The sequence below is a fragment of the Alosa pseudoharengus genome, unplaced genomic scaffold, assembly GCF_046254945.1.
Source record: "Alosa pseudoharengus isolate Yale_2024_CS ecotype anadromous, Long Island Sound unplaced genomic scaffold, YU_APseudo_1.1 YU_APseudo_1.1_scf_15, whole genome shotgun sequence".
NCBI classification, from domain to species: Eukaryota; Metazoa; Chordata; class Actinopteri; order Clupeiformes; family Clupeidae; genus Alosa; species Alosa pseudoharengus.
The window spans coordinates 18,017,228-18,037,227 of NW_027468620.1; the positions used below are offsets into that span (position 1 = coordinate 18,017,228).

General features: G+C 42.0%; 1 protein-coding gene across 2 annotated transcripts in view; it reads left to right on the top strand.

Annotated features, from left to right (window-relative positions):
- Nucleotides 1-20,000, top strand: part of prkceb (protein kinase C, epsilon b) — a 113,265-nt gene that overhangs the window by 59,822 nt on the left and 33,443 nt on the right. For both annotated transcript variants that reach the window (XM_076285775.1, XM_076285774.1), the window contains exons 7-10: nucleotides 4,310-4,452; nucleotides 12,966-13,059; nucleotides 14,538-14,740; nucleotides 17,856-18,029. In XM_076285775.1, the coding sequence (XP_076141890.1) occupies nucleotides 4,310-4,452; nucleotides 12,966-13,059; nucleotides 14,538-14,740; nucleotides 17,856-18,029 (614 nt within the window). The remainder of the gene's footprint in view (nucleotides 1-4,309; nucleotides 4,453-12,965; nucleotides 13,060-14,537; nucleotides 14,741-17,855; nucleotides 18,030-20,000) is intronic.

The following is a 20,000-nucleotide window of genomic DNA, read 5'->3' on the forward strand; positions in this document are numbered from 1 at the left end:
CAAGCAGCCCTGTCTGAATTGCTTAATTGGGCAAGAGGATTGTGGCATTTCAATTATGTAATGTCCTGCAAGTCATCTTTTCTTTCCCTCTCCATCACTATGCCTCTCACTCTTCTCTCTCTCCTCCTCAGCCATGCTCTCTCTGCCATCTCTCTCTCCCTCTACTATGCTGTGCTCATGCACTCATCCTATCCAGCTCTGTCCTTCTCTCTGTTTCTTGTCTCTCTCATTCTCCTTGTTTCAGCCGTTGCTGTCTGCACATAACCTTAATTCCCTTTATACAGTAACTCTCATACACTATGTCTGTGTCTATCTATCACTTTTATCTTACTCTCTCAACATGTTAGAGTTCTTTGATATCAAAGTTCTGCCCAGAGCCCATAAGGATAATTTAAAGCTTCCAATAAACCCAGTTACAGTGTATTGACCCTTTCAACAATAAAAAAAAAACAATGCTTGAACGTTCTATTTGGTTCCCAATCTACTTCCTCTGCACTAAGATAACATATGGAATGTTAAAACGGAAGCCTTGTGGGGCCAACTATGATGCTGATAATGGAACTCTCTTGAAAGGGTCTATTCATACTTTGCAGTCACGTGATTACAATGGATACCTGGCGGGCAAGAAACGTGAACAACTATGATGAACAGTGGCCAGCCAAGGGAATTGCAGCCTTGCAGATTTCCAATACTACAATCAATTAACTATTTAGAGACCATATGTCACCAAATGTTCAAATAGATATCAAGAAAAGATTAACATACTCGGAACGTGTGATCCATAACGTTACACAGCACCCGCTGATGTTTTCATTGCTTTGAGGCTGGCAAAGTCTCTACCAGACTTGGAGTTTGGAGATATTTACATATCTTATAGAGAATCCGTCACCTTACACCACACAAAAAATGAAAGCCTACAAAAGTACAGATAGCTATCTTTTTATCAAGAGTGGATGGGTTAACAACGCTGTCGTATGGGAGGTGAAAAACAGGAATATCTTCATAAAAGGTGAGTGTTACTAGTTAGCTAGCTAACGTTACCCGTTTGCTACTGTTTGCATGTTTGTAGCTATAAGTTACACAAAGTGACATCTGTTCCATTGCAGACTACTGATCTTAGTGTTTTGAATTGGAGGTGCAGTGTCTGCAAACAGGAATTGGTAAAACGCAAGCGTGCACAAAGAAAACAAATGAAAAGTGCTAAATTTTTAATTGCACTGTTAGACAATACAGATTTATTCAGTAAATATAATAAATAAAATGCACATACATAGATAAATAAAACAGATGAATACAAATAAATTAGGGCTGTCAATCAATTAAAAAAAAAATCTAATTAATTACATACTCCAGTGTTTCCCACAGAATTGGATTCAATTTGTGGCGGTAGCTGACTTGGACAAACTAAGGTCTAATTGAGTGCCTGTCACTTTAAGATGTTCGTGATTAACACAGTTAACGTTAAAAGGCTACTGATGTGTGGATGCAATTCATAGTTTTCTACAAAGTTAAAATAAAGGTTCCTACTTCTCCTTGGGACAAGCACTTTTTAATTTTTCCATTTACATCGGGATTTTGCAAACATTCAGTGTCAGTCAATAAAATGAGCCCTTCAATGAAATTGACAAACAGCTGTAAGTAGGCTAAGCATGCTAAATTCTACATCCAAACAGTATTCTAATGTTAGCTTTGAGATACTGCTTGATTGCATAACTTAACTTTAAGTTTAGTCTCTTCAATGTGATAAGACCTTAGAAGAGTTAACTTCCATGCAGCAGTTTTGAACAAATTTGCGCTTCAGCATGGTCACGATGCTAAGAGGATTTAATAGCAATTTAGCCAGACGTCTTCTATGCAATGCTTCTATGTGGCAACAACAATCCTTCAACAATCGTGAATATTTTGTTAAATGCACATGCAGAGGAGGGGCAGCAGGCTACGACAGAGAGCAGGGCGGGGTAAGGAAAGGCTGCGTGCGTAAAAAGCGCAGCTCAATGGCAATGCAAGGATTTGATCTTATATTAAAATTAAATTAAATTAAATTAAATTAAACATAGAATATTCATCTGTGGCGGCCAATTTTGATTTTGTGGCGCCCCGCCACAGATTAGTCAATGTATGGGAAACACTGTACTCTGTGATTAATTAATCTAAATTAATCGCATATATAATATTTGCTGTAAAAGTATTTAAAATATTTAAATTCAAATGAATCATTGAATAATCAGCATTAGTGACATTAAAGTTCAAAAATCTATTTTATTATTATTTAAAAAAAAAAATTCGGGGTCAAAGGTCATACGGAATCGATTAATCTGCGTTATTTTTTTTAATCAGTTATTTTTTCTCAAATTAATTAATCGAAATTAATCAGTTTTTTGACAGCCCTAAAATAAATACAATGCACAAAGGTATTTAAAGTGAAAATGTAATACATGTATTATTGTAATATATAAAATGTCATATATTCATTATTATTATTATTTACAGTGTGTGTTTGTATAATAAATAATTGCATATTTACATTGTATTATTGTAGTATTTAACTAGAAGGAATGATTGAGGGTGCCACATTTGTAAGGGCACAACACACATGGACTACTTTGTCTAAAACTGTTGTTCGGCCTCCCCATCCCTTAGATATGAATATGACTATTAGGTATTTCATGGTGTGATGATGTTTATAGGTTGAATATGTTTGTGCTCTTGCTTCTAAGTCTTTGGGTTTTTCTATAAAAAATTCGAAACCATAAATTATGCAGGCACATCTAGGGTAAGTTTTTCTAAATATCATGGGCATTGACAGCCGAAGCTCTTCTCTCTGTGGCCAAAATAAAAATGATGGGACAAGCTTTCCATGTCTTTCTCCCTTTTCCCCCTTTTGGTGGCAGGGGTGTGAGAGAAGATACAACCCAATCAAGGGACAGCGGGTCATCAGATTTGGCACCTGAAATAATAAAATAAGATAATATAATAAAACATGTTATTGCCACACAAGGTTTTGGGTATTTCCAACATTGAGTCCTGTAACGTTAGTTCCAGGTCTTTCTAGTAACTATCAAGTCTGTTAGCAAGCTAGCTGCATAAGGGACTAGGATTAGCTAAATTGTGTGAAGCAGACAAGTTTTTTTTAATTTTTTTATAATCAAGTAGTAATAATTCCTCCGTAAATAATTTAGCTATAGATATCACAAACCTCAAAACAACCTATCACACAACTTTTGTTGTTGTTAGCAAAAGAGATAGCTGTTAGCCTAGCTTAGACTCATAACACAAACAGCTGACTCGCGGAACTGACGAAACTACAGGGTAACTTAAGACACGATTAATTACATGATCATACATCCATTGTATTGAAACAAATGTTGAAATGACCTTTGATGAAATGATCACTGCACAGAGGTGTAGGGCCTATACTGTGAAGGTTGCCAGGTCCCATTTCCTGAAACGATTTCACGTCTGATAGCCTGTATCCATAGTTGTCTTTTCTCTGAATTCTCCTTATCAGATCCGGTAAAAACATAACCCCGGCTTATCTCCTCGGCGGTTAGTGCATCCAATCGCACAACAACTACTGTATCTGGCATGTTATTTACACCTCAAAACACCAACTTTTGTATAGTAAAACTGGCGACGTCCTGGTCAGATCCTAGACTAATTTACTAGATTTCCGTTGCTGGAACAACGTTCTTGCCCGCCAGACAGTGGTTGTGACGTCACGTGCAAGGTATGAATACATGGATTTCATCAAGAAAACATGCGTGCGCAACCAAGAGGCAGAAAGCAACATAGAACAGCATAGAGCAATGCAAAAGAGCAAAAGAATAAAATGAGTTTTTGTGCGGAATGCATGTCTTCTTCGCCAAAAATGACAAAATACGATGTTATATTAATAATCCAAATGAACGTCAAACTTTGAAATATAGTCTGAAATGAGATGATATTATCATTGACAACAGGGGTATACAAAAAAATCCAATTGTAGCTTACAGCAGCCGACTATTTAGGTTAAGTTTATAACGTTGTGGACGGCCACCAAGCGTCTTCTGCCTCACGGCTGCGCGCACATCTAGTTTTGTTGGTAAACGGGATATACGTGTATACTCTTGGAGAGTTAAGCCAACCCCCCCCCCCCCTTGTTGGCTCCCCTCCTACATTATATGCTCATGCTAGTAGCCCTTTACCTATATGAGGCGTCTGTAGAAGTTACCAAGGCAAGTCACCGGTGGTGTTTTTTAGTTGGCCATGTCAATGATCCAGATGAGTGAATTTGCTACGACCTACTGTGTGTCTCTGGCCTGTTTTTCAGTTTGTAAGATGAATGTACACAGACGCTGTGAAAGTAACGTGGCCCCTAACTGTGGGGTGGATGCACGGGGCATCGCTAAGGTGCTGTCAGACCTGGGGGTCACCCCCGACAAGATCTCCAGCACCGCACAGAGGAGGAAAAAGGTAGGGACCTCCTCTACAGGAACTCTGCATAGAACTGTGTATATGGTCTGTATGGAAACAGTTGGTCTCACTGGTAGCTAAACCCCAGACAAGACCTTTTAACAATTACATTAGCCCTCTTACTGTTGTATTCAGTGCTCTAGTGGTGGCACAGTGAGGGTTAGTGCTACCGTATGGTGAGAATCCCAAGGTTAATGTACATTAGTGCTGCCGCGATTAGTCGACTTAATCGACCTTGTTGTGTTGTTCAATAAAACAAGCGTGACGACTCGGTATTCATTTTAAGATTCTTTACTGCAAAAACCTTGCATTGCATTACCACTCTAAACTTAACCTAGCGAGTCTCCCTCTAGTGTCCAGGCGACATATTGCCCGTGATTTCATCAGGTCCAAACCATAACCATATTACATTACACCACATCCCCCTTACTGAAAGTTGAAGAGAACGTTAGCTGTGGCTCCTTAAAGGTTCCTCTTAACATAAAGTTATCACACTCCATCCATTGTCACAATCACATCCATATATTCATTAAACCTCTAGACTCTTTTCTTTTGCATATCCAAATAGCCACATAACATTCCATAACAGTGTGGTCTCTTATTTAAACAAAACATTCAAACCTCATATCTAAACACAATATAACCCTGGAATTTTACATCATTCAAATTTGTTCTTTTTTTTCACATTTTTTTGTTTGTTTGTTTCTCACAGGTTTAGGCTGTCTGGTTTATTTATTTCTCTGCCTGACCTCGATCTCATGATGTCAGGTGTGTTTACAGACTCTGTGGCTGGTGGAGGAGTCTCTACGCCACTGTCTGCTTCAGGTGGCTGTTCGGGTTGTTGCTCACACTCTGACCCCGACTCCGGTATTTGAATCAGGTGGCAACGATTCCGCCGCAGTGTCTCTTGTGGTCCCATGACCAGGTATGATCGTGGACTGCTGTGTACGGATGTCACTTTACCTTGTTCTGCTGCATCAGTAATCCAGACGTTGTCCCCAGGTGACAGCTTACCCAGATCTCGTGCCCTGTGTCTGCTGTTGAAGCATTTCATATCTGCCCATCTCTTCTCCCACTCTGTCTGCCGAAGCACTTGAAGGTCTGGAAGCGCCGGCTGCAACCTCTCTGGCAGGATAGGCAGTGTGGTGCGCAGGCGTCGTCCCATGAGCAATTCGGCAGGGCTGTACCCGTTACTCAGGGGTGTCGCTCTGTATGCTAGCAGTGCTCGATAGGGGTCACTAGCCTTCTTAAGCAAGTTTTTGACTGTTTGAATGGCACGTTCGGCCTCGCCGTTGCTCTGTGGATATTTAGGACTGCTCGTTATGTGCTCAAAGCAGTAGTCAGTTGCAAATGCTTTCATCTCATGTCCCCGGAACTGTGGGCCATTGTCACTTATAAAGGTCTCTGGGATACCGTGGCGTGCGAACATTGACTTGAGATGAACAATAACGTCCATAGATCTTCTAGGGCTGAGCTGGGATATCTCTATGTATCGAGAGAAGTAGTCAACCATAAGATAAGTCTTTTCTCTCAACATGAAAAGGTCTGCACCTAGTTTTTGCCAAGGCCTATCTGGAAGTTTGGTTGGCATCAGGGGCTCTTTTGGGTTAACTCTCTCCTTGATGCATTCCCTGCATTTAAGTACCAGCTCCCTAATCTGATTACTCAGCCCAGGCCACCATACAGTCTGACTAGCCCTCTCCCTGCATTTTACTACCCCCTGATGGCCTTCCTGTACTTTCTTTCATGTACGCGTGACACCTGCCTTTTCTGCTCGCTCCAGGACTGCATGAACTCCAGCGTCGTGCTGCTCCATCGTAGCTCCCCAGATGAGGATGTGCGGGGGCGGAGCTTATTCCGAAGGGTAGCCTGTTAAAGTGGTAACGCCCAAATGGCGTAATAAAGGTGGTATAGCGAGCTGATTCTTTGGACAGTGGTATCTGCCAAAAGCCCATGTTTGTGTCGAGCTTTGAGAAGTATCGGGCCCCTGTGAGCATGCCTAGGGTGTGTTGAACAGACGGCAAAATGAACTTTTCCCTGCACACCGACTGGTTCAAAGGTGTCATGTCCACACAGATTCGGACTTCATCTTTATTCTTTTTGGGAGCTCCAACCATGCCGCAACATCACTCCGTTGGTGCCTCGACACGGCTGATGACACCAAGTTTTTCCATTCTCTTTAACTCCTGCTTCACCTTCTCCATGAGAGGCAGTGGTACTCGCCGTGGTACTTTAAGAGAGAAAGGTTTGGCATCCGGCTTGAGTTTTATAGTGTAGGGCTTCTGGACCAGCCCAAGTCCATCGCAGAGTTTAGGATATGTCATCCTTACTGTCTCTTGGTCTATAGTGTCAACTCTGACTACCAGTTTAAGTCTCACTGAAGCTGGCCTACTCAATAGACCCATGTGCAGATCTTTGACAATATAGATTTTCTCTGTGATGCTCCTCTCTTTATAAGTGAGTGTTTTGGTGGCTGACCCCAGGACCGTCAGTTTCGTACCACCAGGACCATAAAGTTGTTTCGGGGCTCCGTTCAGCTTTTCATCTCCGTGCCGGAGAGTTTTATATACTTGCTCGGGTATGGCTGTTACATCGGCACCAGTATCTATTTTAAAAGTTACTTTGCTGCCTTTTAGGTCTATATCAGCCATCCATGGCTCATCGCCAGAAGACACCACCCCCAGGAAAAATCCATCCATGTCCTCTGCAAGCTCATTCACTGTGTTGGCCAGTCTACATACTCTCCCATAGTGTCCTCTTTTGCCACAGTTGTGGCATTCAGCACTTTTTGCTGGACACTGAACAGCAGAATGAGGTGGCGATTTTCCACATTTGTGAAATGTTTTGTGGTCTGTTGCACTCTGCAGCATTTTCTTAAATTTTGATTTCCCTGCGTCTGTCCTTTTGGTTTAAATTGCTTTGCGTTCGACGGCTTTCCTCTGGTCTTATTCAGTGCATCTACAGCTACTTTACTAGCAGCGCTCAACTCTCCCCTCAAGTCAGTTTGCTGCAGCTTTACTTCCACTGACTGCCTAGCCATGGTCATCGCTTTCGTGAGAGTGAGTTCCCGATCGAGCTGCATTCTCTCTCCAGTCCAACCACCAAACGGTCTCGCAAAAGTTCATCATGCAGTTGGCCATATTCACAGCTCTCCGCTAGAGCATAAAGTGCCGTGAGGAATACATCCACTGTTTCTGAAGGCTGCTGCACTCTTTTATTAAACTTGGTACAATTTTTCTTTCTTGCTACAATTTTGTAAATCACATTTTTCTTTGGAACGAAATATTTATTGAATCCTTTCTTTACTGCACTCTATTGCTGACGCTGCTCATTAGTTAGTTCTAACCCGTGTAGCACATCGTCGGCCTCATCACCCATGCAGTAGACTAATGTGTTAACTTGATTTGCCTCAGAGGAATTGTTCAAATTACTTGCCAGTCTAAAACGCTCGAACCGCCGAATCCATTTCTCCCATTCGTGTGGTTTAGCAAAGTCAAAGGCTTCCGGAGGCTTGATAGTAAACGTCGCAGTTGGGATAGCGTTAGCAACTCTCTCCCCGCCGGGCACAGCAGGTGCTTGTTGTCCGCCTTCCATGCTTAACGTTAACTTTTCTTTTTTCTTTCTCCTTCGTCGTCGCTTACGGGATCTCGACATAGCCCACTGTCCCTTGACCACTGCTTAATGTCCGCGCTTCTGACACCATGTTGTGTTGTTCAATAAAACAAGCGTGACGACTCGGTATTCATTTTAAGATTCTTTACTGCAAAAACCTTGCATTGCATTACCACTCTAAACTTAACCTAGCGAGTCTCCCTCTAGTGTCCAGGCGACATATTGCCCGTGAACTCATCAGGTCTAAACCATAACCATATTACATTACACCACAGACCTAATCGACCATGAAAATTAGTCGACGGCAATTTTTTTAGTCGAAGAGTCGTTTTACTATTGACCACCTATTTATTTTTGGTCTCCCGTCTCAAATGGCTCACTGTAATGTTATTAACTCTTGAAAAGGACGACTGTCTTTGGATGTTAAACAGGCTACTTAGACTTTGGCAGTCATGTTTTAAACCCTGCTAAGGTCGCAAGTGGAAACGCATGTAGCAAAGCTGTGTGCCTGCCTGCTTTTAGCGCGATTCATTATTAGGCAGTTAAGCGGGGGAGCTAAGCTAGTACGCTAGTCCAGACTCTAATATAGTATTGTGGAAATTGCAATAAATTAAGTAAAGAGAGTGGCTCACGTTGACAACGCAACGGCGTGTCATTTATTCATTCATACAAAAAAAAACGTTAAAATGAATATGCCGCTGCCCGTGATATCAACAATCAAGGTGCACGTTATTTCCCATGTTCAATAAGTCACAACGCATATTTTTTTTAGCGTTCAAGCCAACTGATAAAGTGAGGTAGCCTAACCTATGTTTTAAGACGCACAAAGTGCCTGTAGCCTACTTGTTTTGAACATGCTGACATTTGCAAAGTCCTCAACTCCTGTTGCCTTTCAAAGTTGGCTAGACCATCGTTTCTCAAACTTTGGGCCGCGGAGGAGCACCGGTGTTCCAGTTTAGATGGTGAGAAGGTTAACTTGCGATATTTGCATAAAATCCGTGAATATTCAACAAGACCCTGCCTACTTGTTAACAACGCTTTGCTCTGCCTCCGCCCTTCCAGTGCTGGAGATTCACATTTTCACAAGCCTACAGTGCGTGACAGAATATGAAGCAAGATCTTGCCGAAAACATGCGGGAATCGCTATGTATAATGCATGTCTGCTTAAGCATCCACACAAAATGGCCAGCCTAGGCCCACTGGTTAGCACTCTGGACTTGTAACCGGAGGGTTGCCGGTTCAAACCCCGACCAGTGGGCCGCGGCTGAAGTGCTAACCCAGGGGTGGGCAAACTGCGGCCCGCGGGCCGGATCCGGCCTGCCAAGCACTTTCATCCGGCCCGCCGAGCATTTCATTTAGTGATCTTAGGCTGCTCGCTATTTTTTTCCTGCGATAGAGACGACTTGGTTAGCTTTACTGCAAACTGCTTTTCACTCTCCTTAGATAACGTTTACAATGTCAATGTCAAAACATCATGTTAAATAGTTTTACATGATGTTATCTCTAAGTTAACTCCTTTGCAGCAGATCTAACGTGAACATTATGCAATCCATTTAATTGGGAACGCGTCTGCACTCACGAGAGGGAGAGAGAGCCGCAGGTTCCAGCTGGCTTGTGATTGTTGATAATTGATATCTCCTTCTTATAAGAAAGTTTTAAAAGGAAATCATGAAGGCAACAGTAGTTCCCACTACTGACCATTTAAAAACTGTGAGAGGGCCCAGCCGTAGGTACAGCACTAGCCATAGCGGAGCAGGCAGAAGATCGATCATTGCGAAATAAACGTGAATTAAAGTGACTGTCTTAAAGCGACAGTGCACAATTTATTTTTTTACGCGTGTGTCGTGGGGGGGGGGGGGGGGGGGGGTGTTTGGGGTTGTGCGGCCCGCCGACCAATTTTCAAAACCCAATGTGGCCCTTGAGCCAAAAAGTTTGCCCACCCCTGTGCTAACCCCTCACTGCTCCCTGAGCGCCGCCGTTGTAGCAGGCAGCTCACTGCGCCGGGATTAGTGTTAGAGTTCTCAACGGGTCGGGTCGGCCTGACAAGACCCGCAGGTTCGGGCCAGGTTCGGGTCGAAAATATAAGCAAATGACTCGGGTCGGGTCGGACCTTGGGCTTAACCTTTTCTGCTCAGTGAAAAAAAAACATTTATTAATCATCGCAGCTGTTCACCGTAAAGAAAGTCTGCTGCTGCGTGCAACGTGCATCATGGAGAGGGGCAGGGGCAGACGCTGCGTGCACGCCTTTAGCCTGAAGAAGAAGATGGTGTTGGTGAAAAGTAGGCTAAACTTGCCGCAGGTGAATTCACCGTCGCTACTACAGGAGTGGGGAAATCAGAGGTCTGGAAAGTGTTTGGAGTGGTGCTGGATTCTGATGAATTCTACAGGTTATTTGCAATGCTCAAAATGCAAGGTGCTGATGAAATATGTGACCCTGCAAGGCGAAACCAGTCGCTTTGGTAAAATGTACAAAATTGTGCTCACATGAACGTCAATAAACTAAGCTTTCCAACGATATGTATATCGAGGGTAGGCCTATTGCAAAAAGTATCGCTAAGATAACCGCATCCAAAGTTGGCATGGTTCTTCCGTCACGATACGCCAGAAGAGGAGAAAATCACAGTTTTAAGTAAATTGTCACGCTAATGTGTTGAATCTTTACCTAAATAAAGTCAGGGTTTAACAGTCAAAACGTAGCCTATGTTTTACGTCGGGCCGCGGGCCGGGTTCGGGCAGATAATTCATGTTGATGTGTCGGGTTACATCGGGTCTGGGCTTTAAAAGCCACGGGCCAGGTCGGGTCGGGTTGTAATTTTCAGGCCCGTTGAGAACTCTAATTAGTGTGTGCTTCACCTCACTGTGTGTTCACTGTGTGCTGTTTGTGTTTCATTAATTCACCGATTGGGTTAAATGCAGAGACCAAATTTCCCTCACGGGATCAAAAAAGTATTATATAAAAAAAATAAAAAAAATGTTGTGCAAACACTTGGGCCTCGAACTGCTCACTAAAATAGCAAGCTAGCAGTAATAGTCCACCCTGCTAACCAATTGCACCACTGGTTATTTTGTATCTATGCAATAGCATGGTGTTCCTATTAAATGAATGTAGGTCTATGTTGTCTTGTGACAGCTTATTTGTCAATCGATCAAGATATTCATTATAGCAAACATCTAGGCTAAGTGAATGTTTTGCAACAGGCTGCTGAATGAGCAGTAAGTAGGCTAAACTATTTTCTAATTTAGGCTACGTGGGAATCTGAAACAGCAACATCTGTCATCAAACTCTCTAGCTACATCAACGTTTTGTAATATATGCTACCATGATAACCATTTTGTGTCGTCAAATTAGGACCAATAAATTAAATAATATTTAACTAGGAGAAAATAAGTTTCATGCGTTCACTTCAAATCATTAGACAGCTCACTGCATAACTTCACCGAGACATGACACTAAGTTATGATAATTTTTGCACATGACTGACGTGTTTCATATTATTAACCCCCAAAACGTAATAAAGTGTTAGTGGGACATTCCAGTTTGTTGTACATCAGTTAGGTTTTGGTATGTGAGGCAAAGATGAACCTATTTTGTTGTTTTGAGGCTTGCATGTGCCCATGTTAAATTGTGATGGCACCAGTTAACATGGGCGTATATTTCTCACTTATGTTAACCTGTGTTAACTTTGACTAACAGTTCAATATATACATATATATACAAAATATCAATTTTAGTTACCTTTTTTCCATTCATTCAGTATGTGTCATATTTGTGGATAATGCTTAAACAGACATGTATTAGACATACACTGGTGATGTTTTCAGTGATATCCGTTATATTGTCTCACTTGCAAACACTTTGTGAAAATGTAGCCTAATATAAACCTGCACTATCGGAGGCAGAGCAGATTAAGAAGTAGGCAGGGTCTTGTTGAATATTCACTGATTTTATGCAAATATCACCAGTTAAACTGCTCACCATCTAAACTGGAACACCGGCCGCAACAATTGCTGTTGTTTTGAGAAGTATTTATCATGCAACCATGCAAAAGCAATGAAACTATTGTAATTATATTTTACATTGATAAAGCAGTCCTCTGTTTTCACAAACTTTTTGCACTTTAAACATTGGCTGCTTTGAAGTGCATGTATAACAATATAGCATAACAATTATAATTGTGATGTGATATAATGATAATTTGATGAGGGGTGGGTTCATGTAGGTGCCCTCAGGTCAAAGAAGTTTGACAAACATTGAACATTGTCTATATCCATGGCAACACTGGCATACAAATAAAGTATATCAAAGGTCTGACATTAGATCTGATGGTATCATTTTAAATGGGTGATTTTTTTTTTTTACACATAACGTTTTTGAACAGTTCACTTAATACGCTTCTAACAAAAGTAGGGTGATCTATATTTTATGTTTTCCCTTCAGTTGAGTTCAAAATAAAATGGACACAACGAAATAACAAACACTTGATTTAAAAAAAAAAATAGTCGTTTAGATTAGTCGACTAATCGAAAAATTAGTCGAAAGAGTAGTCGTTAGAAAATTAGTTGTTAGTGGCAGCACTAATATACATGGCCACCCCGAAATGTATTAAGTTTAGGCTACCGGTACTCTCTTGTGATATGTTAACTCAGTGTAATGATATATAAAATTATATAATATAACAGCACGCCTGACTGTCAGATCCTAATGCTAATAATGAACATAGATGCAAAGAATATATCAACACTGTTAGCCATGGTGGTTGAATTGGTGACGATGATGACGAAGACTGAAACAATGGTGATGATAGGGATGATGATGGTGATGGTGGCGAAGATGATGCCGTCGATGATGGTAATGATGATGACGATAATGGTGATGATGATAGTTCCATTTGTCTTCACAGCTCCCACAGGGTCAAGAGCCACAGCCTCTTCCCTGCACCCCACAAACAGAGGAGGACCGCTCCAAGTCAGCCCCTACCTCCCCATGTGACCAGGGTAAACACACACACCACCCACACACACACACACACACACACACACACACACACACACACACACACACACACACACTACACACAAACACACACACACACAAACACACACACACACACACACAAATGCACACTCCCACACATTTTATATACTTAATTTGATTCCATTTTACAAGTTAAGTTAAATTAGGAATCACATTTTCTGAATAATCCAGTAGATTAAAGCAGTTCAGCAATCTATCATAAGTTTTTACAGGCTGCGTAAAATCATATTGGATAATTTTCTACATTACATGTAACGGCAGTTATGGCGGGTGTGCTAGGCCTAGTGTGGCATCTTCTCGGTCAGAGGGCAGACACACACACACACACACACACACAAAGCTGGCACTATCAAACTATCTATGGGCTGTATTTTCGGTCACCAGCGCATGGCGTAAAGTTCGTTATTCACCGGCGCGAAGTTGAATTCGTTATTTTGCACCTTTATTTTTTAAGCATTGCGCCCAGGGGTGTGGCAATTAACAACCTAGGGAGGGACCTGGCGCATTGTCTAAAAATCGCTATCATACACCACCTAAACCTGGTCAGAAGTCAATGGCGAGTTGTTCATATGCTATTTTAAGAGCGCATGTCAACAGTCATATTGGCAGGTGCACGCACCATCCTTCTATCATTCATGAACGCACACCAGCGCACGCCCATGCAAAGCATTACAAATTGCACGATTACAATGGTAAACATAATTAGAATAAAGATATTACGAAATACTGTACATCTCATGATGAGTAGTTATTCACCATCATTTGCAAATTGGTAATGACGGTTAAAAGTGATTAGGGGAGAGGCGAGAGACAAGTATGGAGCACAGCTGAAGACGCACTGTCACGAGATATAAGCAACTCCTCTGCAGGATAAATGTTGTTTTATTTAGTCATTTGAGCAACATTAGGGTAAGTGTTGCTTTTTCCAGCCCATGTTTTCTATGGTAACCCATTGTCAGTCAATAGTGAAAGTAACTGCATATAACTGTCTTGTCGTTGACTGACTCCTTGGTGAAGTTCGTTTCACTTTGCCAATGAGTTCAAATAATAGACGAGTGCAAATGCGTGAAGGCTATGCTAGGTTTTAGTAAAGCATGGTTTAAGAATGACTATTCCATACGGTCTCGCAAGCAGCCTCCTTCAAATGCGCCGTTGAATGCCAAAATACCAATGCATTTATTTGACATATCGCGCGTTGCGCCGTTAAAGGGAATGACAGATGTCATTCTCATTGGTTTAAAATGATGTTACGCCCCAAACACACCCATATGACTGATTAAAAGACCTAGGAACACCTTGTTACGCCATGCGCTCCACTTTTGAGAACGAAACCCCTCCCAATGTGAACTGGACATCCTACTAAATTTGAATAGACTTTTGACGAGTGACGATGCACTTTAGAATGTCATGATAGGGCCCTATATATCTATCTATCTAGACCTTAAAGACGTGGACAACATCAGGAAGGCCCTGTCCTTCGGGGAGGAGCATAAGTCCTCCACGGCAGCGGTGGGCGTGTCTTCTCAGGGTGCGGCCAATGAGGGCCGGGAGAACGGGGAGGTCAGGACCCTCCCCATTAAGAGAATGAACCTGGACCACTTCAGCTTCATCAAGGTCCTGGGCAAGGGCAGCTTCGGCAAGGTGAGAAGAGTGTGTCCTCACGTCTCCACGTACACACTCCGCCTTCACATACATGCTCACACACACACACACACACACACACACACACACACATTTTAACTACTTTATTTATGTCCGCAATTCATAATAAATGTACATACGGACATAAATGTTACAGATACAGAACATTGCTAAGGCATGATCCACCAATGTTGGTCTGATGACAATCTCAAACAGCAGATTTATGGATACACACAACTCCTTTCTTTCTATATATGGCGACTTCCAATAATGGAGGATATTGAGCAGTATTTGGCAATTTGCTTTGCCCTTGCTTTTGTAAAGCCAACTATCCTGACACCCCTAATGACAAGCCTATGTACGTGGCCCAGGCTGCCGAAGATAAGTACCAGATATTGACATTTGTAGCCAAGGCCAGTGATTTGCTGTACAAGAGGGTGATATTTTACTAACTTTTTTAAGTAAGCCTCCTCTAGACATGAATCAAAACAGCAACCTACTTCAAGGATGAACACATCCCTATCGTGCTAATCAATGATTATAATATCAGGCCTGGTGGCATTTAAATCAGAGAACGCAGACATTGTAGAACACCTAGAAAACATTTGTTGTCTAACAACACAGTTTACATGTATTGACACATTTGGAGAAAATAAGGATGATAAATTTCCAGATATAATGTCCACAATCCTATCATGCCTGGATACATAAATACTTTTGTAAAAATGACAGCCATTTAATATGTGTGACATGGATTCTATGACTTGCTCTTGTCCATGATGTATACACAATGGTAAGTCGGAACGAGGATACCAGATTGACAGGTGTAACCTTGTTGGGTATACCTGAAGCCTAGTCTGGAAACCAGACTTTCTGACTATGGATGTGACGCTCGAAGCTGACGTCGAGCTTCCGAAATGCAAGTGTTTCGAAAAGTGTTTCGAAGTGTGGTTCAAAACGCCCATGTCACGTGACCATGGCTAAGTGAGGCTTCGTGGTGTTTCAATTTGGTTTGGACAGGTGGCCTACCGCGCGAGCCAATTACCCGAGTAAACACCTGTTTGATCTAAATTACAAAGTCCCAGAATGCTTAAAAGTCATTCAAACACATCCTATCTTTGTGGGTTTTTTGTGAGGAGAGAGATTTTGAGAGATATAGCAACATATAGCGATTGATAGTGCATTCTTGTGATTGGTAGGTTAGTGATATAGATTAATTGACACGCTAGAGACCGACAGTGAGCGATAGTTTAGATACAGTAGATATAGTCTAGTGACCCTTTGAAATACTGGCAGGAGAGGAGAGTGGTTTATCCAACCCTAAGTGTGATGGCAAAAAAATATTTGTGCATGCCAGCAACAAGTGTGCCTTGTGAAAGAAGTTTTTCCAAGGCTGGGGAGGTTTATTCAAAAACAAGAAACAGATTAAATGCGAAGACGGCAGAACAACTGTTAATCCTAAATAAAAAATTATGTTGACATACAAAAAATTTGTTGTTTATTTTTCCCATGTTGAACCTGATTAGTCTAACCTGCTTCATTCATGTATCCTTTATTTCCCTACAACATGTTCCCAAAAAAAACCCTGGGCCATAAGCATAGCCTACATTTTAAAACCATTGTAGCATGTTCCCCTCCAGCATATTCCAAAGGATAATGTACTATGAAACTGAAATAACAAAACATCTGTAACTGGCAGATATAAAAATTTTCTAGTTACTGAAGGCATATACTAGTCTGAGCTCCCGCCGAATGCAAGTGTGTTAACCACTGAAGCATGTGGCTGTGGACGTAATCTTGCGTTCCATGTTGGCTATTTATATTCTTCGCAGTTCACAGCTTCACGGTCAAAATGTGATGTTAGCAAAACTGGCCACTAGATGTCACCATGGAGTTAGGTGTGTCGGATTGTTTCGAAGCCTCGACACAATTCCGGCGCAATTGCTTCGAACGTTTCGTTGTTTCACAAAGCCTCGTTCTGCCCATCCCTATCTCTGACTTCGCAGAGAGTCTGGCCTAGATCCATAGGCGTTCGTTTATTTCCGGGTGGGAGGGCACAGTTTGAGGTTTAAAATCATTGGAGTTCCTTTGAACCGCTTTGAACCAATCACTAACAACCGGCGTTTCGTCATACAGAGAAGTTTTTCTGCAGCACGCCCATAACAAGCACGGGTGCATCTTATCAGCAAACAATCACACGTTTCATCTGCGTAACTCTCGCCAAAATGCATCATATAGTGTTTTGTGAATGTACCCAAGTCAAACTTTCATAATGCATAAGTACGTCCAAAGCGACACTTTTAAGCTTGTATGCGTTGTCGTTTTCGTGCTTCAGGGGCGGGGACGTAGCTAAACACCATGCCTGAGTACGTAATCGCTCTCAGGGATGCCCTCTGTTCGCTGGTTGGTCGGCTGCCCAACTGCCGAAGTAAACGAGCGTGAATGAACCTATTCCAGACGGAGTACTGTAGGGAAAAGAAATCGACCGGAAGTACGTAGACAGGCCAAGGCCAGGCTACCTGAAGCCTCGCTTTGACTGTAAAAATTAGTATGTCTTCATCAATAGATGAATTGTGAAAAAATTGTGTGTGAGATGGAGTGATCTGCAAAGGGATACATGTGAGCTTTCCTTGGAGTTTGAGTCCTCTCCAATGTCTGTGACGCTGCTGGTGTTTGATTGACAGCAGAGACTTGCGACTGTTTCCAGGTGGAACTGAATAGCGCAGACCGTCTTGCAGTACTGTTGCAGACACAGTGTGATATTTGTATCCTTAATCATTACTTCATTACACACACACACACACACACACACACACACACACACACACACACACACACACACACACACACACAAGCAGGTAAACACAGGGACAGATGATCCACACAAGGAGTCATTTATCAGACTTGCACAAGATTTGTGTAAAAAGATTTGCACATTCAACTGGTGATGTGGTGTTGGATGAGGTGACACAAGGTCTCTGACATTGAGAGTTATTTTAGTACTTTGAGGGATATGGAGAGGATCCTCATCAACTCTCTGTGGGTAGAGGGTTATGTCTGTTCTATGTGTGAGGGTAATGTGACTGACGTGTGGACTCTCTGGCACCCCCTGTAGGTGATGTTGGCAGAACTGCGGGGCTCCGATGAGGTGTACGCCGTGAAGGTGCTGAAGAAAGATGTGATCTTGCAGGACGACGATGTGGACTGCACCCTGACTGAGAAACGCATCCTTGCACTAGCCAGGAAACACCCCTACCTTACACAACTCTTCTGCTGCTTCCAAACTAAAGTAAGACCAGCGTGTGTGTGTGTGTGTGTGTGTGTGTGTGTGTGTGTGTGTGTGTGTGTGTGTGCATGTATCATCTTGATTGTGAATTACACTCTGACTAAGAAATGTATCCTTATACTAGTGCTGAAAAAAAGTGCTTTTTTACAAACTGTTCTTTGTGTGTGTGCGTGTGCGTGTGCGTGTGCGTGTGTGTGTGTGTGTTTGTGTGTGGGAGGGGGGACAATGTTGTGTATTGTTGATGCGACACAGTTAATCTTGTAGTACTGGTCTATCAACACAAGAGAGCAGCAGAGGCTACTTGATATATCTCCAGATGTCCTGTATAAGTGGGCTCCTTATTGCTGTCACATCTTTTTTACAGCACTTACACCACATCAGACCCGACAATGATGCTTATGATAAATACCACGCTACTTTAGAATGCACACAAAAAGAGAGTATCACAGCAACAAAGAACAGAAAAACATGTCACATGATTACACACACACATACACACTCATATACTGTACATGCATACACACGAACACACTCATCCATACATACACACACACACACACACACACAATCAATTACATCATCCCCATAATGTTATGCTAATACAGTGGTTCTCATGCGGACTCCTTAAAGTGGCACTCCGGGAGTCTCTGGGACTTTTCTATCAAGACAATTCCTTTATTAATTAAAAAAATATCCGTTTTTATATCAGCCAAAAGGAGCCAATAGGCTTGCTAGGCTGGTGTGACTGTTTGGAGCATTAGCAAATGGTTGACAAACAATGTCAACAATGGTTGACTGTGATGACAAACAAAGGAGGCAAACTATGATGGATTAAAAATGTTGGCTCCATACGGTGAATATGTCGAACAGCAGAGCAGAAACTGGAGTTAGGGACAATGAACAGTCAAGTACAGTTGTGGCGGTGGATAACAGTCAATAATAAATAATATAAATATTAGGAATAAAAATAGCCTTCTGTGTTAACTACATACGTACCGTAATTACATTGGCTACTATATTTGGTCATAATATTGGTACTTGGAGAGCCAATTGTTTTCTGAGGTGGTACTCATTGTGAAAAGTTTGAGAGCCACTGTGCTAGTAGATAGAGGTTTTGAGCATCAGCTGGTGTATGTTCACAGTTTTTCTCAGTCGGTTTGGCACATTTCTTGAATCATTTGCACAACAGTAAGTGCACTTCTCAGAACAGGTTGTGCACAGTACAACAACACAGTGGATTACTTGCAAAAGCTTGAAACTTCCTCAAAATGCTTATTGTATTTCTGAGGGCAAATACTTATGCCAATCAACATATTTGTGCCACCAGAAGGTATCACTGTATCACTGCTATGAACAAGTTAGTCAAAATGATTTGCCATGTTATCAGTATACCAGTTCACTTCACTCTACTGTTTATTTGTTTGTATCAATTTCAACAGTCTAAAATTACTACAGTAAATTGCTGTATGTGGGAGATTTTAGGAGATGAGACAGGATTCACACTCACTGTACTTTTACAATGCTGTTTGTTCCTACAGTTAGTTGGGAAGGGCTGTTCAGCAGAGAACCTGTATAATGCTTTTTGCACACAATCAGGCTCGGACTGGTAATCTGTACAACCGGGCAAATGCCGTTTTTTTAAGTTATTTAGACTAGGCCTATTTGCGGCCCGTCATGTAGGCATAGGCCTAGCCTATAAATGCAGTTGCATCCATTTGGCTTGGGGGTTGACAGGTCAATCATTTTGGCCTCTTTCATGACAGAAGTGTGTGTTACGATCGCGCCCCCCTGCCCCACCCCTCAAGTGGATTTGTCCAAGCAGCCGCTAGGTTTGTGGGGAAATATAGCCTATGAGTGCATGGTAGCCTTGTAGGTGCCCTCCGCTGGCTGGTGTTCACATCATCACAGTTTAACCGTAAACAGCAACCAGAGGTCTAGTTTTATTCCATAAATATATTGTTTTTATAGACGTTA